Source organism: Trichoderma ghanense (genome assembly GCF_004382785.1).
Source record: "Trichoderma ghanense strain CCMA-1212 chromosome Unknown scaffold_8, whole genome shotgun sequence".
In the NCBI taxonomy this organism is placed as follows: Eukaryota; Fungi; Ascomycota; class Sordariomycetes; order Hypocreales; family Hypocreaceae; genus Trichoderma; species Trichoderma ghanense.
In genome coordinates, this window is record NW_027395671.1 from 113,238 (window position 1) to 138,001 (window position 24,764).

Consider the following 24,764-nt stretch of genomic DNA (forward strand, 5'->3'; position numbering starts at 1 on the left):
AAAAAAAAAAAAAAAAAAAAAAAAAAGACGTTGATTGCATTCTATGAACCTTTTGCAGGTCAACACCGACAGTCCCTCCCAATCGAAATACCAAGGCCTCCATAATACAATACAGTGCAATCTCACGATAACTCCCCTAGTAACGTCAAATCATAGAGCCAACAAAAACCACCAATCGCCGGTGCTTCATGAAAACTGCTTGCCCTTGTAGTCCTTGGGCGCGAGGATGACATTGTACTCGAGATCCAGCTCGGCCTTGTCGTCGCCCTCGCGCGGCTTGAAATCGACAATGAGGTCGTTCTTGACGGCAAAGACGGTGTCGGTGGCCAGCCAGGGGTCGTCCTTGGGGTACAGCTGCGTGGTGCAGCCCTTGTAGTCGGGGTGCGTGACCTGTGAAGCTCACGTTAGCCTCTTTCCACTCGTCGTGTCTAGATTTGCCCCAGGTGTCCCCCGCCATCGACTTTTCGTCCCTAGGTTCAACTCACCATGATGTGAATGTGCGCAGGCCGCATCGGATGCCTGTCCATCAACGACAGCAGCTGAAACGCCGGCCCGTCGGTAGGCAGCGAGTACGCCGTAGGATGGTAGCAGTAGAACCAGTACTTGCCGTTGTCGTCGGCGCGGAACTTGCCGCGCAGGTTGTTGGGCGACTGGTTCTCCGGGTCCTGGAAATCGTACTTGCCGTTGGCGCTGGCCTGCCAGATGTCGAAGACGGCGCCGGGGATGGGCTTGCCGGTGAGCAGGTCGGTGATGGTGCCGTGCATGAGGGCGACGCGGCCGGCCGGGTTGGGGTCCTGGATGATGGACGAGCCGTTGTCGCGGAAGGGGGCGTTGGGGGACCAGAAGGGGCCGAGGATGGACGACGAGGTCGGGTCGATGTCGCCCTCGGCCACGATTTTGTTGGCGATTTCGTCGACGAGGCTGGGATGTGTTAGATGGCTAGATTCGAAGAGCAGGAGCAGGGTATATGAGAGGGGGGGGTTGAAGTTGGGTCAAGGAGAATAAGTAGTTGAAGCATGTCACAAGGGGCAACATACCTCTCCAAGCCCAGCACGTCAGACACCCGGTGCGCCTCGTTGCGCGTCTTGGTCGAGATCTGGCCGACCGAGTTGATAAAGTGCACGCCCGCCATCCACTCGTCGGGCGTCAGCTCGACCTCGCGCGCAAAGTCGTGCAGGTGCCGCACCAGGGCGCTCATGACCTGGCGGTTGCGCGGCGTCATGTTGGGGCCCATGGTGTCGATGACGCGCTGCGTGAAAGTCGGGTCGAAGCGGCTGCTTGGGCCGTTGGTGGCGGTTGTGCCATTTGTGCCGTTGACGCCGTTGGAGGCCATGGTGTTTCGTGTATGAAGTAGAGATGAGACGGTAGGAGGTCAAGGGAGTAGGTATATGTGATGTGCAGTTGGGTTGGGTATAAGAGGAAGCTTCACGACCAAGGTACCAAGTGGCTATACGGAAGCAAAGGTGTGATCATTAACGAAACGACAGAGGACGCAGATCGACGGCATTGTCGAGATATATATATATATTTACATACTACTACACCTTCACATGCCCACCAAAACATCCATTGAATGCAACACGACACACAGATACGGATAAAGACAATCCGTCTCTTCCCTCGCTTGCCTCGCTTCCGCCAGCCAGCTTCAACCCAGCGCCACCCCCTCGACGGGAATGGACCTCGTGGTTGGTGGAGCGCAGGTTGACAAACGCACGATTTGCTACTGGGAATCAAATAAGACAAAAGCACGGAAACGGGGTCCGGGAGCTGATGTCGGGACTCGTGCAATGGGGGGACGCCGGAGGAGCCGCGCCGGAGTTGCATTGCGTTGGATGTATGTCGGATTTGATGTTGGACAACATCTATCTGCCACGACATGTGGTTGCCTTGAACCACAACAATTCTCCATTCACCTTGTAATTCTTGTCTTTACAACTGATGATCCAACATGAATCCCATTCCATCTTCTCTCGCAAGAATCATGATCCCAAATAGCAACAAAAAGCCCATTAACTCCCCGGACCCCCCCCATTCCGGCCTCTCCCTCTTAACTACCCGCCCGCCCTCTATCCCACCAACCCCAAAGCCGAATCCCATCCCCAATCAGCCCCCAAGAATTACCGAACCTACAAACCGGCGGCAAAAGCCCCTCATTTGTCCCCCCCCCACTCCTCAGCGTCCATTTCCCCACAGTCCCTCATTTCTTCTTTTCTCGTTGGCCCCCGCGATTCTTTGTATCAACGGTTTTCCGGATCGAATCAGCGGCAAAACCGACGATGGCCTTTTTTTTTTTTTTTTTTNATCGGAAGCTGGGTACGTATGTGCTTTGAGCGTTAGCTGCGGAATCTTGGCCTGATATGGCATCATCATTCCCAGATACAGCGGCGCTACTCCGTCCTGCTGGATTCCCAAAGTAGGGGGGTTTTTGTGAGGCACCAGGCATTAGCTTCGGGATGAACATCGCGGGAGGCGCAAAACTCGATGCAGGGGGGGTTAAACGAATATCCAGGCACCTTCTGACGAATGACGGCCTTGCTATTCCACTTCACCAACGTCATTTGCGCACATGCAAAAAAACACTACCACTTTCTTCATCTTCAATCGGTGTTGATGCCTTTGTAACGGCACTCATCCAATCGCCCTGCTCTTCTCCTTACCCATTACCACCACCAAACGCTGCAGTCTTGTCAACCGCCTCCTCTCATATCAAGACAACATCATAAAGGAGAAAGCAGAGCAAAGATGCCGGTCCATCACCTCATGGTCGGCACGTGGACGCCTCCAGGCGCAATCTTCACTTTCGCATTCGACGACGAGGCGCTCACGCTGAAGCTCGTCGCTCGCACCGAGATTCCTCACGATGAGCCCATTTCATGGATGGCCTTTGATGTATAAAGACTAACCCCCAAACTCCCACTTTTCCTGACTTTCATTCCGGGACAATCTTTGCTGAGTTGGAATTGGTGTCACAGCATGACAAGAAAACCATCTACGGCGCCGCCATGAAGAAGTGGTCCAGCTTCAAAGTAAACTCGCCCACCGACATCGTCCACCAAGTCTCCCACCCCATGCTTCACCACCGTACGTCTTGTCTCTTCCCCAATCTCTCTCTCTCTCTCTCACAACTCGCACATGTCAAAGTCGCCCTCATCTGACACAAAAACACCTGCAAACACAGCCCTCGCAGCATCCCCCTCAACAAACACCCGCGCAATCTTCCTCCTCCCCGCCCGTCAACCCCCCTACGCAGTCTACTGCAACCCCTTCTACACCCACGCCGGCCACGGCTCCGTCTTCACCGTCGATTCTTCCTCCGGCGCCCTCGCCTCCAACGTCCAAAACTACGAGTACCAGCCCGACAGCGGCATCCACGGCATGGTCTTTGATCCCACGGAGACGTACCTCTACTCCGCCGACCTCTCCGCCAACAAGCTCTGGGTCCACAAGAAGAAAACTTCCTCGTCCTCCTCCTCGTCCTCGTCCTCCTCTCCTCCGGAACTCGAACTCGTCGGCTCCGTCAACTGCCCCGATCCCCGCGACCACCCCCGCTGGGTCGCCATCCACCCCTCGGGAAACTACCTCTACGCCCTCATGGAAAAGGGCAACCGCCTCTGCGAATACCTCATCGACCCGACGTCCCACATGCCCGTCTTCACCCACCGCCACTACCCCCTCATCCCGCCCGGCATCCCCAACCGCTGGACCCAGTACCGCGCCGACGTCTGCGCCCTCTCCCACTCCGGCCGCTACCTCTTCGCTTCGTCGCGCGCAAACAGCTTCGACCTCACGGGCTACGTCGCCGCGTTTAAGCTCTCCGAGTGCGGCGCCATCGAGCGCCAGATCTGCCTCAATCCTACCCCTACCAGCGGTGGCCATAGCAATGCCGTTGCGCCGTGCGACTGGTCCGACGAGTGGATTGCCATTACGGATGATCAGGAGGGGTGGCTGGAGATTTACCGGTGGCAGGACGAGTTCCTGGCCCGGGTTGCGAGGGTGCGTGTTCCGGAGCCGGGGTTCGGCATGAACGCCATCTGGTATGATTAGCAAGCGCGGACAAGGGAAAGAAGAAAAGGACTTGGAATAGATGGACCCCAGAAGAACAACTTTCGAGCTTTGAAAATGGTAACATAATATTGACAGACAATAGGTAGCGGTAGATGGATATTCTTCTGAGCCCCTCAAAACGCTGATAAAACATGAGTCAGGTAGGAAGCAATCACAACAATTTTGTGACCAAGGCTCCTTGTAGTTTTGTCCTTTTCCTTTTCTCTTTTCGGTATGATCCGGACCTTGGTCAATGCTCCGTCAACAGCTACTTCTCCCTCATGTCCCCCTGATCTCGCGCACACTTTGAAGCCGTTTTTTTTTTTTTTTTTTTTTTTTTTCAAGGTCCGGCTGGTCGGGGGTTCCGCTTTTAGATGCCGGGCAGCGTCTCGGTTGCATTGCATCGGGCCTTTCTTCTCTCAACTCTCCCTTTTTTTTTTTTTTTTTTTTTTTTTTTTCAAAACTTCGCCTCTAACTCGTGCCATTCTGACCCTTTCCCAGCAATGGCGTGGTCTCGTTTTGTTCGCCGTGCCTGTCTGCACCCTCCGAGCTTCCATTGCCATTGCCATTGCCATTGCCATTGCCATTGACCGGTTTAGGGTCTGGTGTTGTAGTTGTTGTTGATGTAGTTGTCGTCACCACCGTCCCCAGGCCCTGCTTGATCTTGAACATGCTTCCTCGTGTGCTGGCCAACGGCTTCGCCGCCCTGTTTGCAGGCCCGAGTCGCAATTGCTGCCGCATCTCGTCGAGCGACGCTTTCACGGGCACCGCGTTCTTCCCGGTGCGGCCGTCCGCGGAGTGTTGGCGCTTCATGAACACGGCCGTCTTGGGAGGGCGCTCAAAGTGACCCGAGTCGCTCTTCAAGGAGCCGACCTCGACTTCCGGACCGTCCGTAGGCTTTTGATGGCTGCCATTGTGGTCTGGCGCCTTCCTAACCGCCACACCTGGACCCGGCGCGTCACTGTGCCTGCGATGAACTCGGGGAGCTGGGGTCAGGCGCCGGATGGCCTTGTGCACGTCGACGTAGACATCCGATTCGTCAACAATCTCCCTGTGATTGTCTTGCATTAGTAACCGAGAATCGAGCCGCAAGTGCTTGGTCAGGGGCTACTCACTCTCCGATGAGCTCTTCAATCACATCTTCCAGCGTGACGACGCCGAGAGCACCGTGGTCCGCGCCGGGACACTCGGAGACCAATACCATGTGAGATTTGCCCTCCTGGAAGAAGTTGATAATGTCCAAGCAGCTTGTCTCGGGCCGCGTTTCTACAACAGCTCCCAGCTGCACATCTCGGACGGGAATGCGGTCTTCGGGATCGTACGTAATGAGCGTCTTGACGAGGAGCATGCCGATGAAATCAGTCGGGTTGCCTGAGCGGTAGACGGGAATCCTCGAGTATCCGGAGGAAAGAATGGTGTCCATGGTCTCCTCATCCAAGATGTGGTCCTCGGCCAGGGTAAAGACATCGTCCATGGGCGTCATGACTTCCGACACGGGCTTGTCCTTGAGATCTAAGACGGCGGTGATGATGGTGACCTCATCCTGGTTCAGTCGCTCCGACACTTCGCCGAGCGACTTGTGCAGCGTCACGAGCGTCTTGAGGCCGCTCTTCTTGTATACCGTGCCGTGATCCTCTCCAAGGATCCAGTCAAGGAGCTTCGCAGTCGGCCAGGCCACTGGGCCCAGGAGATACATGAGAATCAAGACGGGCGTGGACATGTACCCGCCAATGGGGAGGCCATATCGCACACATACTGACTGAGGCACGATTTCGCCAAAGATGACTTGTGACCGAGGTTAGTGTGTCGGAACACGAGGCAACGGAAAGCAAGCAAACACTCCAGGACCACTCACCGATAAGAATCGTACTACCGACGACGGCGGCAACACCGCCGCCCAGGAAGCGGTCCAGAACAACGGGAAGCGATTCGTTGACAATGACGTTGGCGAGCAGCAGGGTCACGAGCACCCAATGCTTTCCTCGGTTGAGCAGCTTCAGGACTCGTTTCGCGTTCTTGTGTTGCGGCTCGGTGGCATCGCCCGAAAGGACCTGGAGGTAGATGGAGTCTTGGCCCATCAGTCTGGAGCAGTGTCAGTTGGACGCCTCGCGATTGCCCCAAAACTAAGTTGTATACGCACGCGATGGTCAGGCCGGCAAAGGCACCGCCCAGCAGGACCAGCGTCATCGACGACACGGCCAGCACCCACACGGGCGTGTCTGTGTCATGATGCTCGGGCGCCTGCGACACGGGCGCCGCAGAGACCGCCGTCAAGCAGAGGCCCAGCACTCGCCCCAGGCCCAGGACGGCCGGGCGGAAGCTGGCGAGTCCTGCGCTTGCGCCTCTGCTCGGCATGGCAGGACTGTGTGTTGGAACTGTCGATGATGGAGCGATCGAAGCCGTCGTCTGTCTGCCAATGCCGGGGGATGGAACTGGCACGTCGGATCGTCGAGTGAATCAAGACCCGCAGTCGATTTGGCTGCTGACGGCCGCAGGCTGATTGTCGTGGCGCCGGACTTCGCTGGCGACGCGAGTTGACGTCGTCGAGGGTGAGGAGGGAATTGAGGGTGAATGGCGGACAGAGAGAGAAGTCGAAGCAACAGAAGAAGCGCAAATTTGGCGGTCGACGCCTCGGGAGTTCAAGCCCTGCGCAAGCTCAAGATGCTGCAGCGATCCAGGTCGAGGATTGAGGCTATGTTCACAGGTTCAACGTCGACGTCAATGACAAAGCACGAAAGGGAACCAGGAAACCTGAAGTGCTGCTCCTCGGCTCGGAGCTCAGGCCTGGCAGGGAAGCTAGACCTCCGCTAGGGCCCTCAAGCATGGGGTGCCCGAGCCCTGTGGGCCGCTGGAGGTTTAGCGGCCTCGGTGGAATTCCAGCGGGACGTGCGCTATGACGCCAGGCCTGGTTCCTGCCCGCGCCAAAAAGCGGCCCCACGCTCGGCAGCACGGCAGCAGGCCCGGATCAGACGGTTGACGGCCTGTCAGTGGACGACACATCAGCTTCACTTGACGGATGAACCATCTACTGAGCGTTTGCATGTAAGAAGAGCCGATCGTATTCTGCAGAGTCTCGAAATCATCGCTCAATGAGCCCGTTCAGGAGACGATTGCAACGCCAAGCTGGAGCTGAAGCCACTGCCAGTCCATGTATAGAGTCTAGGCGACAGCATACATGTAATCGATAAGAGCTATCGTGCCTTGTGACTGATCTCCATCTTTCAACCGTCCTCGACTGAGACACTTTCTCTCTCTCTTCCGCCTTCCTACAGCTGCACCAGCACCACGTCCAGCACGCCCTCAGACTTGCGCAGTCCCTCCATCACCTTCTCATCCACCGGCCGGTCAATCCCCAGAATCATCAGAGCCTCGTTCCCCTTCACAGCGTCTGCTTCGGCCTCCTTCAGCTCTGGGTCCAGGCTGGCCACCTGCATGAACCGGATGTTGATCCCGTGGGAGCCCAGCACCATGCCGACGCCTCCAATCTTGCCCGGCTCGTCATAGTTGTGCAGGATAATCATGGTGCCCTCGGGGCTGAATGTGGCGCTGAAGCGGTCCAGCTTGGAGATGTACAGCCGCTTGCCTGATGCGTATCCTTCAATCGTCTGCTGGCCGCTGCCGTCCTCTGCATGCGCTCGGAGCGTCACTAGATTTGCATACGTCTGCTCTCCTGGCTGGTGGGAGTGCGTCTCGCTGATCCTGATGCCCTTCTCCTTGGCAATCAATGTCGCGTTGACAATGTTGACGTGAGTCTCGCTGAACGAGGCGACCAGCCCCTTGACCAATGCTGCATATAGCGGCTTCGTGTTTGGCATGCCGGCCAAGTCGCCGTGATAGACCAGTTCAAAGGTGCGTCCGCCAACGAGGCCTCCTTTGGACCGGACAAAGTGCTGCATGTAGAGACGGCCCATCTTCTCAACCAGCTGCACAAACGGTTGGAGCTTGCGGTACTCCTCGGGCAGAATGATGGGAGCGTTGACGGCGCTGGTGGGAAGGCCGCCTCGCAGGATCTCGAGCACTTGCGTGCACACGTCGATTGATACGTTTTCCTGCGCCTCAACGGTGGAGGCTCCCAAGTGAGGCGTGGCCACCACTTTGGGATGTTTGGCTATCTGACTAGCTGCCGAGTCTGCTGTTGGGGGCTCTGAAGTGAAGACGTCGATGCCAGCTCCGGCAATCCATCCTTCATCAAGAGCTCTAAGCAACGCTGCTTCGTTGTATACTCCTCCTCTTGCGACGTTGAGCACTCGGGCCGTCCTTTTCATCGACCTGAACTCGTCTTCGCCAACGAGATCAAGCGTTGTTGCGAGCAACGGCGTGTGGATGGTGAGAAAGTCGACGACTGGAAGGATGTCCTCCAAGCTGGATGCCAGGTCAACGCCCGCCTGGCGTGCCATGTCTGGATTGGCATACGGGTCGACAGCCTTGACTTGCATGCCGAGGCCTTTGGCCATCCGTGCCACGTTCAAGCCCACCTTTCCCAGCCCAACGATGCCGAGGACCTTTCGTCCCACCTCGATACCGACAAGCTTGCTGCGTTCCCAGCCACCTTGCTTCAAACTTCCATCCGCCCTGCCAATGTTTCTAGCAGTGGCCAGAAGTAAGGCGATGGTGTGCTCCGCTGCAGCGAGAATGTTGCCCGAGGGCGAATTGACGACAATGATGCCTCGCGAGGTTGCCGCCGGTACATTGATGTTGTCAACACCCACGCCTGCCCTTGCTACCACCCGCAGTTTCTTGCCGGCAGCAAGGACCTCTTCAGTGACCTTGGTCTCGGACCGGACAATCAGGCCATGGTACCCCGTGATCCGAGAAATGAGTTCATCGGGGGTCAGGCCTAGCTTGACGTCGACGTCAAAGTGAGGCTCCAGCATTGCCAGGCCGTCCGGCGACACCTTTTCCGGGATGAGGATACGAGGTCGGCCATCATCAGGCCCTCTGGCGGCCCCATTGCTTGTTGCCGTTGGGGTCATTGTCTCTGTCTATTCTTGTGATGCAGAAAGCAAGTATATCTGGAAATTGACGACTTCAACTATCAAGTAGCAGCGCATATATATGAGAGAGAGAGAGAGTACCAGCTCCGTAAGTGTAAGCGATCGTACAATTGAGCTCCAACAGCTCCTTGCACCAGGAGGGAGGAAGAGGCAAGCCAACCGCATCTTATATGACGTTTGGCCACAGTGCAACCCCTCAGTAAGCCGTTGTCGACGGTCGGTGGCCATCTCGTGTTTGCGGTTTGAACGCCGCCACGCACACAGTCATTTACACCACTAACAGAATTGGATCGCTTCTCCAATCTTTGCCTGCGGGCTTTTGGCGTGGCTGTGGCTTGGACACGGGTCAGACCTCGCGTGTGCTGGATCAGCCATTCAGGAACAGAGATGCAAGGTCGACTTGCAGCCGGCGAATCGACAAACAAGCATCACGGGCTTCGTTATGTCATGCAATTTAGTACTGCCTTATCTTTGGGTATCCCCCACGGAAAGCCAGCTTGGGCTCGTGGATGGGGTTAGACAACACCTCCAGCTGCTATACACTGGCGGCTAATAAAAGCACAACAACCCTCTCTGTCTCGCTCTGAGAAGTTGAACTCTCAGATCAAGCGGAGATGCGGATAGCCCCAAGCGATCGATCTTGGGGAAGCGGGGGAGGAGGGGGCGACTAAATAAACACTCCCATGATTTTGCCCTGTCCATTGGACGTGCCCCCTTGAACGGTGGGTTGATACGGCCCCGTTTTACCGGTCGTTGTCGGCGACATTTACTTGTACTGTAGCAATGAGCTTACCTAGGTACCTCACTAGTATATAGGTGGCCCATCGTCCGACTCTTTCTTGCTTGGCGAGCCTTTTGTCGTCAGATGTCGCTCCTTTCGGAGATGTGTAACCTTTCTTTCACATGTCTGATGACGCTTCTGGTATCACACGTTCGGGGTGTTTTGGACTTGCTGCCTTGGGGAGGACATGACGTGGGATGAGGCAAATTGCTTGCTCGGAACGCGTAAGCCGGTCGGATTTTGATGCACTTGCTTGATCCCATGGCCTCTTCCGTATATAAACACACCGCCATCCTTGCATACATGAAAAGGTATGATAACTATGATGCATGTTTTGCACCACGAATTATCCAAGTCACAGCCTCGCCAGCATCCCTACTCATTCTCCTCGTCGTCTTGCGCCTCCTCATCGTCTTCCGACTCTTCACCACCATGCTCCTCCTCGCCCTCCTCGCCCTCTTGGCCATCGTCATCATCGCTCTCATCGTCGTCGAGATTCGGATCAGGCATGACAATGCTGTTAAGAAAAAAGACCTGTTGCGTCGCACTCAGCACAGGTTACAAGAGCGTAGTTCGAAACAGTGACTCGATATGATAACAAATGGGCGGGGGGCAGGGGGGATGAAGAGAAAGACGTACGAATCCGGATAGGCCGCTTAGAATGTCCTTGAGTTTCGTCTGTGCGTTGTCGCTGCAGAGGACGTCGTCGTTGAGATGGGTCACGACGGTGAAGTTGCGGAGTTTGAGGAGTTCGATGTCGCGGTGCGTGACTTCGTAGCCCTGATGCATTCATCCGAACAATCAGCCAGCCAATTCCCAAGACGAGCAGAAACAGGTTACGAAGCTCAATTCGCAGGATATGCAGGCCAGCAAAGGGGTAGTAAAGACTCGGAACATACCATCGGCTTCTTCTTCAACGCATTCTCCTGATTCCTCCCCGCAAACGCCTTGACCACATCCTCCACCCCCTTCTTCTCCAGCGCCGGAAAAAAAGTCTTCCTAAACAGCGGATCGGCCATGGCCCTCCGCCACCGCCGGGGCCGCTCGTCGATGCTCTGGCGGAGCTTGGCGAGGTGCGCGGCCTCGGGGTGCCAGAGGCCGCCGCCGATGAAGCTCTTCTTTGGCTCGCAGTGGATGTAGTAGACTGCGTAGGGGCCCTTGCGGCCTGTGCGGGACCAGGCGGCGGAGAAGTGAGGCTGCGAGAACGCGCATCAACCGTTAGTCGAAATGGAATGGCTTGTTGTGGGGAGTGAGGATGATGAGAAATGGGGGAGTACCTTATATGGCGTTGGGTCTTTGCTGAAGCGAATGTCGCGGTGGATGCGGAAGATGACGTCCTTGGCGGGTAGCTCGGGGATGGTGTCGTCGACTTCGATGAGGGTTTGGGTTGTTGTTTCGACAAAGGACTGCCAGTCTTTGAGGGCTCTTCTGTATTCTCCATCGTGTGCTGGGTATCATGTGCTGTGTTAGTTTGAAGGGTGCTGATGAACGTTGGAGTATTTCGAAAGGGGATGAGTTAGACATACATTTGAGCCACGGCCGCTTGTTGTTTGCCTTCAAGTCACGTAAGAACAGCATCGTGTTCTTGTGTATCTTGTGATCTTCGTATGAGACGCCTCCTGTGTCTCGTAGCTTTTCCAAGGGAATGATTTCAACTTTTCTAGGGCCGTCTTCATCATCATCATCATCATCATCATCATCATCCTTGTCATCTTCATCGTCGGGAGCATCATCGTACTGATCCTCCTCATCAGATTCCTCCTCCTTTGCCTTCTTCGGAGGTCGTCCCCGCGATCTCTTCTTCGGCTGTACGGGCGCCGATTCTTCCTCGGACTCGTCCTTGTACTGCTCTTGGTCGGGTTCGCTTTCCGCGTATCTGGCTCGTTTCTTGGACTGATCTGCACCTTTTCTACGTCCAGACGGTTTTGACGTCCGTTCTTCGGTTTCGTCACTGGAGCCTTCAAAGTAGCTGCTCTTCACTTGCGTGCTAGATAAGCGGCCGGAGCGCCGGCGCGTGCTGGCTGTCTCCTCTTGGAGAGCAGATCGTTTGGAGACGGGCATGACGGAATATTCCAGATTTTCAGATATGCCTTTAAAGTATCAATGGCCAAGATGAACAGAAAGCAATGAATGAGAAGATTGAAACGACAAAATTGTATGTCTTGATGGTCCAACGCCCTTTGCTGAGTTGTTGGATCTATGGCGTCATGCAACGTCGCGAGAAGCGCGTCTTTGATGTGAACGAGGTGCCGCGCTATCACGTGATGCTTCTTGTAGATAAATGCAACCTGCATGATGGGAACATTCAACAACGATGAACACTAACGGTGGAGGCACTCCCCCAATATGTCTTCAAATGCATCAATGCTGGCTATATCCTCGTTGATTAACCATCAAAGAATCGTCCCACCACCAAGGACATCACCCAAGTGGCCGAAAATGGACCCAGTAGATCAGACTCCCTGACCCGCGCCATCACGCTCACTCTTCTTCTCCCAAGGCATCTCAACGTCCTCCCCCATAGAAGCCTTGAACGTGCCCCTCATCGAAGCAAACATCCTGTTAAAAAACTCCAGATCCTTCGTCTTCGCCCGCACCCACCTCTCCGCCATCTCATCCGAGCTCTCCTCCCCCTCAACGCTCAACGCCTGTGCAGCCGTAGCACAAATCCTCACCACGCCCTCCAGCCTCTTAAAGTCCTCCTTTGGCAGAGCATCCAGCTCCTCGGGCATGTAAACAATCTCAGTGACTTTGTAAAGGCGCTCCGCAAAGGACATTTTGGAAACCATCTCCGTCTCGCTGAACCTGAGCAGCTTCTTCCTGTAAGTCGCCCAGCTCAGGGGCGGAATGGCGCAGATGTCTGCGTTGAGCAGCTCGAGCGCTGCTTCGAGGCGCGTGCGGCGGGATGCTGCTATGGCCGGGGAAAAGGACACTCTGGGGGGTTGTAGGTCTTGGAGGTGCTTGAGGCGGAGGACGAGGGCGGTGATGTCGACTTGTTTGGCGAGGAAGTCGTCTGGGTCTGCGTTCTTGATCATGGCGTGGAGGGCGGTGACGAGCTGCTCGGAGGGTTCGTCGCCTTGGGCCTCGGGGGCCATTGGGGCGACGGGGGCTCGCTTGCGCTTGGTCCTGGCTGGAGGGGGGAGGACGGGAGGGAGCTCGATTTCCATGATGTCGGCGTTGTCAACGGACGGTGAGTCTGGAGATTCGCGGGTTGAGTGTTGAGGTGCAGAGATGGAGTCTTGAGGCTCACAGATGGAATCCTGAGGTTCGCGGGTCGAGTCCTCCGGCAAGGCCACGCTATTGTCCTGGTTGATCTGCAGGAGCAACTCAAGTCAGTATCCATCTTCAAAAGTAAGGTATGGCCGCATAGCGTCATGTGAAGCAGAAGTAAAACGTACCGCTTGAGGGGCTGACATCTCCGCTGCAACAGAAGGGTTATCGCTCACCGTGACATCCTCCATGGCATCTGCAACGAAGTTGACGCCATCCGCGACCTCCAGTCTTTCTCCTTCCATCGCATCTCGAAAAGCACCCTCCTTCCCCGTGATGGAATCCGAAGCCATCTCCTCAGGCATCTCAAACGCACGAAATCCGCACTCTAGTCCCAGAAACAACCGTCCCTCAAGGGTAAAATGGGAAAGATGCCAAGACCAAGCAACTCGCAGACTTGGTTGACTTTCTCGAAAGGGACTGTCAAATGCAAAACGCTCGAGTGAAGCGCATCCCAGAAGGCTTCCAACCTGCTCACGTGCTCTTTAAATCCTCTCTCTTCCACCTGTGCACAGAATCACCCTCTGCCAACTGTCAGACGGACTGAGAATGACGGCACGGACTGATGTTTGCTTCTTGATAGAACCGCAGCGAGGATTCATTGGCTTAACTTGACAGCTGCGAACAACAACAATAAGATACTTTCCAGCTGCAATGCACCTGGCCATTTGAGCGACGTGGATAGGATGCACCTGTGTTGTGATAGGGATCCGTGTAACTTGCAGATATCACCGATAGGAGTGTAAGTCCTTTTCATATTAGACTTGGACAAAGCGGACGATAAGTTAGGTTATTGTGTCAGCGTTGGTGGTGAAAGTCGAGCCGTCATCATGGCATTTTCAAGCGACACTAGAACTGACAATCTGCACGGGATTTTTAAATATCCTCAGGGAAAGCATGTTTGTAGGAAATCAAGTAAATCGACATTCCCACTAGCTTCGCAATACAACAAACATATCGCAGGCTTGATAGCATGAAACATGGAGGCAGATACAACACACATCCACCACATGGAGCCTGGGTAGGTATACATACCACTTGCTTCACGATACCAACACAGACTCATGCGAAACTCCAAACCAAGTCACATACAAGTCATGGGAGGACCATGCGGGACAGAAACCAAGTTCACACATGAGAGTCAGATACGTCTTTGGGTGAAGATTCAATTATGCATCTACCGTACCTTCAGAGCTGCATTCGAACTTTACAAGACTAAAACACATCCGCGTCATAACCGACGATAACACCGGGGAACTTCTTTGGTTCCTCTAAGAATGACTATCTATGCATCAATTTTTTCCCTTTTTTTATATTTTTTTACAGTTCGTCATGGAAGTCGCCATCGTCCTCGGAGCCACCAGCACCCTGGTACATCTTGGAGGTGATGGGGTAGGCGACGTTGGACAGCTTCTCCTTCTGTTCCTCAAAGTCCTCGGTGGTGGCGTCGGCGCCGTTCTCCTCGAGCCACTCGGTAGCCTCCTTGACAGCGTCAAGAATCTGGTCAAATGTTAGTCAACATGTCCGTATCAGAGAGCAGTGACGGATCGGTTCAACTTACAGTCTCCTTGTCCTCCTCGTCAATCTTGCCACCGAGACCCTCCTCGTCGTTGACCTGGTTCTTCAGGCTGAAAGCGTAGTTCTCAAGGCCGTTACGGGCCTCGATGCGCTCACGGGTAGCCTTGTCCTCCTCGGCGAACTTCTCGGCCTCGGCAACCATGCGGTCAATCTCCTCCTGGGTGAGACGGCCCTTGTCGTTGGTGATGGTGATGGACTCCTGCTTGCCGGTGCCCTTGTCGTGAGCAGAGACCTTGAGGATACCGTTGGCATCCAGCTCGAAGGAAACCTCAATCTGGGGAACACCGCGGGGAGCAGGGGGGATGCCGGTAAGCTCAAACTTGCCCAGGATGTTGTTGTCCTTGGTCATGGAACGCTCGCCCTCGAAGACCTGGATCAGGACGACGGGCTGGTTATCGGCAGCGGTCGAGAAGATCTGGCTCTTGCGAGTGGGGATGGGGGTGTTGCGGGGAATCAGCTTGGTCATGACTCCGCCAGTGGTCTCGATACCGAGAGTCAGGGGGTTGACGTCCATGAGAACAATGTCGTCAGTACCCTCCTCACCAGAAAGAACACCGGCCTGAACGGCGGCACCGAAAGCAACAGCCTCGTCGGGGTTGATGCCCTTGGAAGCCTTCTTGCCGTTAAAGTACTCCTCAATCAGAGACTGAACCTTGGGGATACGAGTGGAACCGCCGACCAGAACGATGTCGTCGACCTCGCTCTTCTTGACGTTGGCGTCCTTGAGAACCTGCTCAACAGGCTTCAGGGTCTTCTTGAAGAGGTCCATGTTGAGCTCCTCGAACTTGGCCCGGGTAAGGGTCTCGGAGAAGTCCTTGCCCTCGAAGAAGGCCTCGATCTCGATACGGGTGCTCATCTGGGAAGAGAGGGTACGCTTGGCCTTTTCGGCCTCACGCTTGAGCTTGCCCATGGCCTTGAGGTCCTTGGAGATGTCGACGTTGTTCTTCTTGTTGTAGGCCTTGGCCAGGTAGTTGATGATGCGCTGGTCAAAGTCCTCACCACCCAGGTGGGTGTCACCGGCGGTAGCCAAGACCTCGAAGACGCCGTTGTCAATGGACAGGAGGGAAACATCAAAGGTACCACCACCGAGATCGTAGACAATGATCTGGCGCTCACCGTCGGTCTTGTCCAAACCATAGGCGATGGCGGCGGCGGTGGGCTCGTTGACGATTCGGAGAACGTTCAAGCCGGCAATGGTACCGGCGTCCTTGGTGGCCTGTCGCTGGTTGTCCTATCGGGCTGTTAGCAGATGGCTCTTGGGGACTTCTCGGGCTATCTTCAGCAAGACTCACGTTGAAGTAGGCAGGGACCGTGACGACGGCGTGGGTAACCTTCTTGCCCAGGTAGGACTCGGCGACCTCCTTCATCTTGCCAAGAATCATGGCAGAAATTTCCTCGGGAGTGAACTGCTTCTTCTGGCCGTTGACCGTGACCTGAACAACGGGCTTGCCATTCTTCTCGATGACCTTGTAGGGGAAGTGCTTGATGTCGGCCTGGATCTCCTTCTCGTCGAACTTGCGGCCAATCAATCGCCTGTTGGACAGTTAGCCAATTGTCCGTTTGTACAAGCCCAAGGCAAAGGGGGCAGAACTGACTTGACGTCGTAGACAGTGTTGGTGGGGTTGGCGGCGGCCTGGTTCTTGGCGGAATCGCCAACCAGACGCTCCTCGTCGGTAAAGGCCACGTAGGAGGGAGTGATTCGGTTACCCTGGTCGTTGACGAGAATCTCAACCTTGCCCTTCTGCATCACACCGACGCAGCTGTAGGTCGTTCCGAGATCCTGGCGGAGGGGATACGTGTCAGCAAGGCTGGCCGGGGGACCAACACCAATGGCGGGGTTGCTGCCGTCGACTTACAATTCCGATAACAGTGCCGTAGTTGTCCGCATCGTCGCTCGCGGCATTGGCCTTTCCGACAAACGCCAGAGGAGCGAAGAGCAGCGTGATCCAGCAGAGCAGGCCCAGCCCAAGGGCCAGGGAGCTCCGTGAACGAGCCATTGTGGGAGGGAAGATGTGGTGAAGAAGCGGCTTTCCAGATGCCCCGCGCAAAAGTTATAAGCGTTGCAGAGAAGAAAAGAGAAAGGGAACAAAAGAAGACGCGCAGCGATCCAACGCAGCGAGCTCTATCGTGCTTTTGTCCTCGGACCAGGCTGATTGCACCGGATTGAGGGGGGGTATCTTGGTTTGAAGAAGAAGAAAAGGGAAAGGGGAAAAACTCGAGTTGAAGCCGAGAGGTGACGATGGGCCACTTTATGAAGAGCCCCAGAAAAAGTTGAGGTGTCCAGAAGGCTCAAAAAGGCCAGATTTCAGGTCTGTTGGAGGCAACGGGTCGCTAAACGCTAGCGATGGAACAGCCAGCAGGCAGTGGAAGGCCCCGGAACACGCAGCCCCACGTGACAGGGGTCGTCGGCTCGGGCGATCTCGCACGGTCAGCACTGTCTGTATTCACTGGAGACCTGCGCAGGTTACAGTGTCAACATCTACCGAGCGTGTGCAGCCGTCATCAGTGCAAGGCCAAAATCGCCCGCTAGGAACAGAGACACCTACCTAACTCGTTCATCCGGAGCCGCTTGCAACAGCCACGATTCGTCCCCGTTTTGCCCCTCCAGGCCCAGGGAGCAGAAGAAGCGTGGAGAAGCGAAGAAGTGGCCTCTTCTGCGCCGCACTAAAATTTGCCCGTTTGCCGCTGGGCGGGTGACGGAACGTCGTAGAATTCACGATGCTATTCCAAGCAGGACGTTGACAGCCATTGATTGAGGGAGTGGCTTGAGTGGCTATCCAACACCCCAAGGTTATTAGACATTCAGAGCCAAGGGCTGCTTAAAATCCGTCTACTCTATTTACTAGATATTGATTTAAGCTCTTTTTCAGACTGGAGTAGTTATAGCGATAGTAGCAGAGAGGAGGATCTCTCATCTTCAGTAGTTATATCTAGCAGTAGCAGTAACAAAGCTATTAATTTGCTGGGATGCTGGATCGCCAAGTTGGGGTGCTGGATAAATCAATCACTCCCTTGAGTACCCGAGGGACAAATTTGCCTTGCGCTGCAAGTGACTTGGTGACGGGGCGCTTGGCAAGTACCCATCCCTTATGAAGCTGTCTCCGTATTGATGACTGGTGGCAAACGGAAAAGGAAGCTGGTCTCATCGACGACCGTTATGGACACGTTGGCGTCTTCTGCATTCGCCCGAATGATTATGCTTACATTTGTACTTGATGTTCTTAGCTGTCAATGTCTCACGGGTAGGTACTTCCAGCCTGTCAATAACCGTCAGCCGGGTGGATATCGGTTTGGTTCAAGAGGCAAAGTGCCACGTATCGGCGCTTTGCCACGGCAAGGCTGAAGGGCTCATGATGCCACTCAACTTCTTGCCTTCCTGTCTGCCACCATGGCCAATGTTGAAAGAAATAAGTTGCATTAGTACATTCATGTGGTAAAAGCACACGTGGCCAGCCGAGGCATAGTATTGCCATGATGTGTCCAGGCCGAGCTATTACATACACGATACGAACCGGAGTCATGAATCATTCATCGTTATAGACAATTGAGATTACTTGCCTCATTCGGCAACACGAAAACAGACCCATGGCAACTTCGAGAGAACAGCGGAATTGCATCTCATGGCTCAAATCTTTGGACTGATACAAAAGCATTCTAGCCATTCTACCATGTTCGTTTCTATGGCTCGTCCATTACCCAGACATCCAGTCTATACCAGTATTCCATAGTCGCAGCACTCATACACTTACTCTAACAAGCCAGCGGCAATAGTCTCTCCTCCAGTTCGAATGACAACCCGCTGCCCGGCCTCCAAAGGCACCTTGGTGTCCAACTTGATCGAAATGCGAGCAACTGACCCTGGCTGCACCACCTTGGGCTTCTTCTTGGTCACCTCTCCCGTGGCCTTGTCCAGTAAAGCAGCTATTGACTGGATCTGGCCTGCCGCGTGAAGCCTGCCGCGATGGAGATCCACCGGCATGGGCATCAGGTGGGCGAATGCCATGGCCTTCATGTTAAATGTGTCGCCAACGTTGATGGGATCCTTTGTGTGGCAGACAATGTCTCCAACCTTGACGTGGACAGGATCGATGCCCGTCAAGCCAATGCTCACGTTCTGACCAGCTACCGCCCAGTCCCTGGTCTCCGTATCGAGCATTATGGACCTGATGTGCGCCGACTCACCGCTGGGCTGCACCAGCAGAGCGTCTCCAACCTGAATCGTGCCAGAGTCGATGCGACCGGCAAGGGTCGTGGTTCCTTGCTGCGAGCGGAAAACTTCTGAAATCGCCATCCGGAACGGCTTCTGCAAAGATCTCACGGTGGACGGCACTGAGGCCTCGAGGCCTTCTATCAAAGTAGGGCCTGTGTACCAACTGCAGGCCTCGTCCTCTGATCTCTTGACGATGTTGTCTCCATTCAGTCCCGAGATGGGGATGAACTTGATAGACTTCTCTTGGAATCCTAGGCCGGTCAAGAAGCCAGAGATCTCCTCTGAGATCTCCTGGAACCTCTCCTTGGACCACCCGACTGCCTCCAGCTTGTTCACGGCAACAACTATTTGCTGCACGCCCAAGCTTCGCAGGAGCAGGACATGCTCCTTGGTCTGCCCCTTCAGCCCCTTTTCGTAAGCTCCAGTGCTGGCGTCAATCACCAAGACGGCAAAATCAGCCTGACTGGCACCGGCAATCATATTGGGCACAAAGTCTCTGTGTCCTGGTGCGTCCAGAATCGTAAAGTTCGTCGACTCCGTCTCGAAATGGTTCGTGGCGATGTCAATCGTTACACCCCGGTCTCTCTCCTCGCTTCTCTGATCAAAGACCCATGCCAGTGCGAACGACGTCTTTCCCATCTTCTCGGCCTGCCGGCGATATTTGTCCACTGTGCGCTCCTGCACAAGTTTAAGCTCCAGAAGGAGCCGGCCCATCAATGTACTCTTGCCGGCATCGACATGGCCTTTGTAACTAGGTCAGTGACATCACATACCTTACTCAAATCCGAAGGGTGTGCGCAAACGTACCGACGACAACAAAGCTTGCATGTTTCTTGCTAGCACTCTGCTCATACTCCTTGATGACGTCAATGCCCTTGCTCTTGGGCGGTGGGCTGTCGGTGACCTTGAGATTTGCTACGCCGCCCGCGAGTCCGCCCTCCTTTGATGATTCCTCGTTCTTTTGTGACTTCTTGGGAGTCTTTGGCGTGGCTGGAGCCTTCTTACCCGCTGGATACAAAATTAGAATTAGCCCATCATTTCGCCTTAGCAAAATTCGAACCTTTTGCCCGGGCTGCGAGCACGATATCGTCTGGGCTGGGCTCTGAGAAGACGGAGGCAACGAATAGGGATGACTGGGTGTAGGGCATTGCGAAAACATCCCTCCTATGCCGCCGATCTGCCTCTGAATCCGATTCGAAAAGCGCCTGAGCGAATGCAGAGGGAGCGTGACTGCGGCTCATTACCGGCTTTGGCGCTTCAGGGATGATGTCGTTGGTCATGGACTCAGAGGCAGTTGGCAAGCTCGCACGTTCCCCTAGAGAATTGTCGGTGGAGGCTGTCGGTATGTTTTGCCTCTGCTCCTGTGGCTGTTCCTGTGGGGTAGAAGGGCCTGTGGTCGAGTTGCGACGTTGAAGCTTCGACTTGCTGCCTCTTTTTTCTTCGATCGCATCGGAAAGCGCAAGTTTTGTCACTTCACCCTCCAATGAGTCGGGTTTCTCTTGGGCCTTCTTCTCTTCATTCTTTCTCTTCCGCATGGCAGCCAGTGCTTGCAACTTTGACACCTTGGGAGCGGAGCCAGTACCTCCCAAGAGCCCGCCGCGAGGCCGCGGTGGTTCAATGAACATGGTTTCTCGGTCCCGCGGTATGTTTAGCCAGGGCATGTCGTCGAAGAAGTTTGGGGGTATCCGAGGCTTCTCTAGGATGGGGAACGCGCGTGCAAGCGGAGGGATGTTGCAGATGGTGGGTAGGTATTCGTCGTCTTCTCCAAAGGGCCGAACAAAAGGAGCTCCGCTAGCAAGTAAAGAGAGCGCGCCATTCTTACCTTCTGGTGCCTTCTTCGGCGCCGGCTTTTGCGCTGCTTTGGGCGCCTGCTTTGGAGGTGGCGCAATGAAAGTCCTTTTCAAGTAAGCGACAGACTTGTCGACGTCGTAGTAGTAATGCCAAAGCGCCTCTTGTATCTGCGCAACTGTGACCTTGCTCGCGTCCTCCCCAAGAGCCTTGCGCACTTCTGCCGTTCCGTTCTGCATTGCGATCTTGTCTTCTGGGCTCAGCTCATCCTCTTCCTCTCCGAGGTCTTCGTCGTACTGATCGACGAAGTCGTCATCGTCATAGTCTTGGGGCGCCATTGCGACCGGTTGATCGAGAGATTATTCGGGTGCTGTTTCGGTTTGGTGGTTGAAGGATGGTGAAGATTCGCTTCGGATGTGAAGGGGGCGGTGGGAAGAATGTCGAGCAATTTCGAGACACTACCTAGTTGTTGATCCTGATGTGACGAAACGCTCGGCGTTGAGTCATTGACTTAGGGAGATGCTCTTTAGTCTCGTAATGCGACCAGCCAACAAGTACACGCTCAAAAGGTGATCGAGGCGAGGGAGAAGGCCAAGGAAGAAGGGCAAGGGTCGACGGCTTTATAGACTGAATGAAAAGAGCTTGCGGAAGAGACGGAGTATCTACTTGGAGCCTGCTGTGGAAAAGAAGTTTGAGGCTGTAACGAATATGCTTTGAAGCTAGAATCCCAAAGGTAGAGCTTCAGTTCATCCTCGGAGGGGCAACATGCTGCATACTAGCGTTACATAAGCCATCCAGCTTCGGTCATGGAGGGGCATCTTCAGCAGCAGCAGCTTGATAGTATGGCGGGGTGGCCGGCAGGCGGACTTTTCTTAGTCCGTGTCCCGCACCCTTTGTGGTGGCAGTTGTAGGCATCTTCCCCCCCAAATGTTCAAAAAATTCGGGCACGATCGTGGGAAGCTTGAAGCTATCACTGTCGCCAGATTCCGGGGATTCGTTACTTTGGTTGCCGAGAATCATCGAGTTCTGTCTATTCGTATAACTCTTGCCACAGGTTCTCCCCAGCCAAGATGTCGCTGAGTACGTGAGGATCAATCCAACGATGGTCAGGGGGGCATTGAAGCTAACTCGCACGCCACATAGATCTAGATGTTTCCAACGGTAACGCGACGATGGCCCGACGATGACCACGAGCAACCAGCTAATGTTTGACGTGCAGCGGCGGTGATGAAGGACGAGCAAGGCCGACCCTTCATTGTCGTCAGAGAGTAAGCTCCGGAGCGTCATGTGGTGCAGCTGGGTGTCGTCTCTAACAGCGGTCTAGTCAGGGGAAGAAGAAGCGCCAGTTTGGCAACGAAGCTGTCAAGTCACACATCCTCGCCGCCCGAACAGTCGCCAACATCGTCAAGACGTCACTCGGTCCTCGCGGCCTCGACAAGATCCTCATCTCCCCAGACGGCGATATCACGGTCACGAACGATGGAGCCACGATTCTGCAGCAGATGGAAGTGAGCAACCACGTTGCCAAGCTGCTGGTGGAGCTTTCCAAGTCACAGGACGAGGAGATTGGTGACGGCACGACCGGTGTCGTTGTGCTGGCCGGTGCCCTCCTGGAGCAGGCTGCCGACCTCATCGACAAGGGCATCCACCCTATCCGCATCGCCGACGGCTACGACCAGGCCTGCGACATTGCAGTTGCCGAGCTGGACAAGATCTCAGATACCATCGAGTTTACAAAGGAGGAGACTTCCAACCTGCTCAAGGTAGCACGGACGAGTCTGGGAAGCAAGATTGTCTCCAAGGCTCACGACCAGTTCGCCAACATTGCCGTGGACGCGGTCCTGTCGGTGGCCGACCTGGAGCGGAAAGACGTCGATTTCGAGCTGATCAAGGTTGACGGCAAGGTCGGCGGCTCTCTCGAGGACACGATCCTTGTCAAGGGTGTCATTATCGACAAGGACTTCTCCCACCCTCAGATGCCCTCAGAGGTTAAGGATGCTAAGATTGCCATCCTGACATGCGCGTTCGAGCCCCCCAAGCCCAAGACCAAGCACCACCTCGACATTACAAGTGTGGAAGAGTTCAAGAAACTGCAAAACTACGAGAAGGAGAAGTTTGTCGAGATGATTCAGCAGATCAAGGACACCGGCGCAAACCTGGCCATCTGCCAATGGGGTTTCGATGATGAGGCAAACCACCTTCTGCTCCAGAACCAGCTGCCCGCTGTGCGATGGGTTGGCGGCCCCGAGATCGAACTGATCGCCATTGCTACCAACGGCAGGATAGTACCTCGTTTCGAAGATCTGAAGCCCGAGAAGCTGGGCTCTGCCGGCATTGTCAGAGAAATGACCTTTGGAACAACAAGAGAGAAGATGCTGGTTATCGAGGAGTGTGCCAACACTCGTGCTGTGACTGTTTTTGTGCGAGGAAGCAACAAGATGGTATGAGAATGCTCCATCGCCTATCCGTTCCCCCATTTCCCTACTAACATGGAATATCTAGATCATCGACGAGGCCAAGCGCTCTCTGCACGATGCTCTCTGCGTCGTAAGAAACCTCGTCAGGGACAACCGAGTCGTATACGGAGGTGGTGCCGCCGAGATCGCCTGCTCGCTGGCGGTGGAGGACGCCGCTGGCAAGACTCCTGGCTTGGAGCAGTATGCCATGCGTGCCTTTGCCGAAGCCCTGGATGCCGTCCCCATGGCCTTGGCCGAGAACAGCGGTCTCAACTCCATCGCAACCTTGGCGGAGGTGAAGAGCCAGCAGGTCAAGGCGGGGCCGGACAACAGGGGCAAGCTCGGCGTCGACTGCATGGGCCGGGGCGACAACGACATGAAGGCGGCGTTTGTCATTGACCCGTTGATTAGCAAGAAGCAGCAGCTGCAGCTGGCGACGCAGCTGTGTCGTATGGTCCTCAAGGTGAACAATGTCATTGTGTCTGGTTCTGATGAGAACGATTTTTAAGGGGGGTCTGTCGAAACATAGATAGGGGTGGCATATCAAAAGCCTGGTTGGTCAAATAGAAACCATTTGCACATTACCGCGGGTGATGATCTAAATCAATCTAATGTTCAAATAATCGTACCCAGTTTGGCAGAAACATCCGAACGAGGACTCTGTATTTCTAATCTTTCTCCTTGGCCACAAGAGGCTCTTGCGATGGATATGCAGCACTGAGTGCTCGCAGCTATCGTATGAAGGACTGGCGATGAAATATGATTTACGATCTGGACCTTCAGGCCTAGCTGATCTTCCGGGAGATGATCGACAAACGCATCGCAGAGGCACAAGGACCAAATATGTTGTCCGTCCCCTCTTCTGTGCTCGATTAGAGCGAAATCTCATAACTCGAGCCGACACGATGTTATACCAAGCCATCACGCTGTGTTTGATATTTGATACTTCTCAATTCTTGGTGCATACCTCAAGGTATGGAAAGTACCTCGATGTGATTTGAACGGATCATATTAGGAGAACAGCTCGTTCCGCAAGACCGCATTCTCGAACGACGTATGGAGGAAACTACGACCTCAACCAAGCACACAAGATATAATCGTACCGTTCCAATGTTGGGTTCAAAGAATACACGAGAGTCTATTCCATGATACTGTGGTGTCTTTTCATTGCATCGACAAGGGGGCAGAAGACCGAAAGAAGAACCGTTTAGTTCACCGTTTCATCACAAGACGCCGAGCACGTCTTGCCATGGTTCCCCATGATTGGACGATCAATTTTCTGTTTAATCAATAAAAATTGCAATCAATTAAGAATCTCCTTCGCCCGATTTCACATTCCATCACATACAAACCCGCCTGAGAAGCCTAACTTGTCTCTCTTCGTCACGGGGAAGCGGCAGCGCATCAACCGGGCTTGACGCCTCAAACAGCAAACATGAACACGTCGGTTAAGCCACACCTTTTCGGGTCAAAAGGCAAGGTGACTTTGTTTTGTTCTCTCACCTAAAATTAGAAAGAGTTGCGGTCTGAACAACGTCTGCTCTTGTTAGTACCTGTAATCCTTGATTCACACAGGTCTGCGCGTAAGTGTAAGTGCTCTTGTTGCAGGCCTTGGAATTTACCTCGCAGCGATAGGTAGA

General features: G+C 54.6%; 9 protein-coding genes across 9 annotated transcripts; 2 read left to right on the forward strand and 7 right to left on the reverse strand.

Annotated features, from left to right (window-relative positions):
- Positions 1-186: 186 nt before the first annotated feature.
- Positions 187-1,333, reverse strand: CCMA1212_006662 (Catechol 1,2-dioxygenase; the record flags this gene model as incomplete). The annotated part of the gene is made up of 3 exons (XM_073703869.1): positions 187-390; positions 486-921; positions 1,038-1,333. 3 exons carry the CDS (start codon positions 1,331-1,333, stop codon positions 187-189), a joined length of 936 nt encoding a protein of 311 aa, XP_073557353.1.
- A 1,412-nt stretch (positions 1,334-2,745) lies between these two features.
- CCMA1212_006663 (Carboxy-cis,cis-muconate cyclase) lies at positions 2,746-4,047 on the forward strand (the record flags this gene model as incomplete). The annotated part of the gene is made up of 3 exons (XM_073703870.1): positions 2,746-2,892; positions 2,976-3,084; positions 3,182-4,047. 3 exons carry the CDS (start codon positions 2,746-2,748, stop codon positions 4,045-4,047), a joined length of 1,122 nt encoding a protein of 373 aa, XP_073557354.1.
- Positions 4,048-4,518: 471 nt separating this feature from the next.
- Positions 4,519-6,402, reverse strand: CCMA1212_006664 (Protein MAM3; the record flags this gene model as incomplete). Its single annotated transcript, XM_073703871.1, has 4 exons — positions 4,519-5,098; positions 5,163-5,832; positions 5,903-6,129; positions 6,188-6,402. 4 exons carry the CDS (start codon positions 6,400-6,402, stop codon positions 4,519-4,521), a joined length of 1,692 nt encoding a protein of 563 aa, XP_073557359.1.
- Positions 6,403-7,313: 911 nt separating this feature from the next.
- CCMA1212_006665 (D-3-phosphoglycerate dehydrogenase) lies at positions 7,314-9,020 on the reverse strand (the record flags this gene model as incomplete). Its single annotated transcript, XM_073703872.1, has 1 exon — positions 7,314-9,020. The coding sequence occupies one exon, from the start codon at positions 9,018-9,020 to the stop codon at positions 7,314-7,316; it is 1,707 nt and encodes a 568-aa protein (XP_073557360.1).
- Positions 9,021-10,197: 1,177 nt separating this feature from the next.
- CCMA1212_006666 (uncharacterized protein) lies at positions 10,198-11,883 on the reverse strand (the record flags this gene model as incomplete). Its single annotated transcript, XM_073703873.1, has 5 exons — positions 10,198-10,356; positions 10,462-10,602; positions 10,722-11,018; positions 11,100-11,269; positions 11,349-11,883. 5 exons carry the CDS (start codon positions 11,881-11,883, stop codon positions 10,198-10,200), a joined length of 1,302 nt encoding a protein of 433 aa, XP_073557357.1.
- A 392-nt stretch (positions 11,884-12,275) lies between these two features.
- Positions 12,276-13,276, reverse strand: CCMA1212_006667 (uncharacterized protein; the record flags this gene model as incomplete). The annotated part of the gene is made up of 2 exons (XM_073703874.1): positions 12,276-13,119; positions 13,269-13,276. 2 exons carry the CDS (start codon positions 13,274-13,276, stop codon positions 12,276-12,278), a joined length of 852 nt encoding a protein of 283 aa, XP_073557358.1.
- Positions 13,277-14,412: 1,136 nt separating this feature from the next.
- On the reverse strand, positions 14,413-16,767 carry CCMA1212_006668 (78 kDa glucose-regulated protein; the record flags this gene model as incomplete). The annotated part of the gene is made up of 5 exons (XM_073703875.1): positions 16,527-16,767; positions 16,266-16,450; positions 15,963-16,203; positions 14,654-15,901; positions 14,413-14,592 (listed from the first exon to the last, which is right to left on the reverse strand). Exons 1-5 carry the CDS (start codon positions 16,665-16,667, stop codon positions 14,413-14,415), a joined length of 1,995 nt encoding a protein of 664 aa, XP_073557351.1. The 5' UTR covers positions 16,668-16,767.
- Positions 16,768-18,348: 1,581 nt separating this feature from the next.
- CCMA1212_006669 (HBS1-like protein) lies at positions 18,349-21,006 on the reverse strand (the record flags this gene model as incomplete). The annotated part of the gene is made up of 4 exons (XM_073703876.1): positions 18,349-18,379; positions 18,420-19,623; positions 19,688-19,888; positions 19,941-21,006. 4 exons carry the CDS (start codon positions 21,004-21,006, stop codon positions 18,349-18,351), a joined length of 2,502 nt encoding a protein of 833 aa, XP_073557352.1.
- A 732-nt stretch (positions 21,007-21,738) lies between these two features.
- Positions 21,739-23,632, forward strand: CCMA1212_006670 (T-complex protein 1 subunit epsilon; the record flags this gene model as incomplete). Its single annotated transcript, XM_073703877.1, has 5 exons — positions 21,739-21,748; positions 21,812-21,829; positions 21,888-21,936; positions 21,993-23,109; positions 23,171-23,632. 5 exons carry the CDS (start codon positions 21,739-21,741, stop codon positions 23,630-23,632), a joined length of 1,656 nt encoding a protein of 551 aa, XP_073557563.1.
- Positions 23,633-24,764: the final 1,132 nt, after the last annotated feature.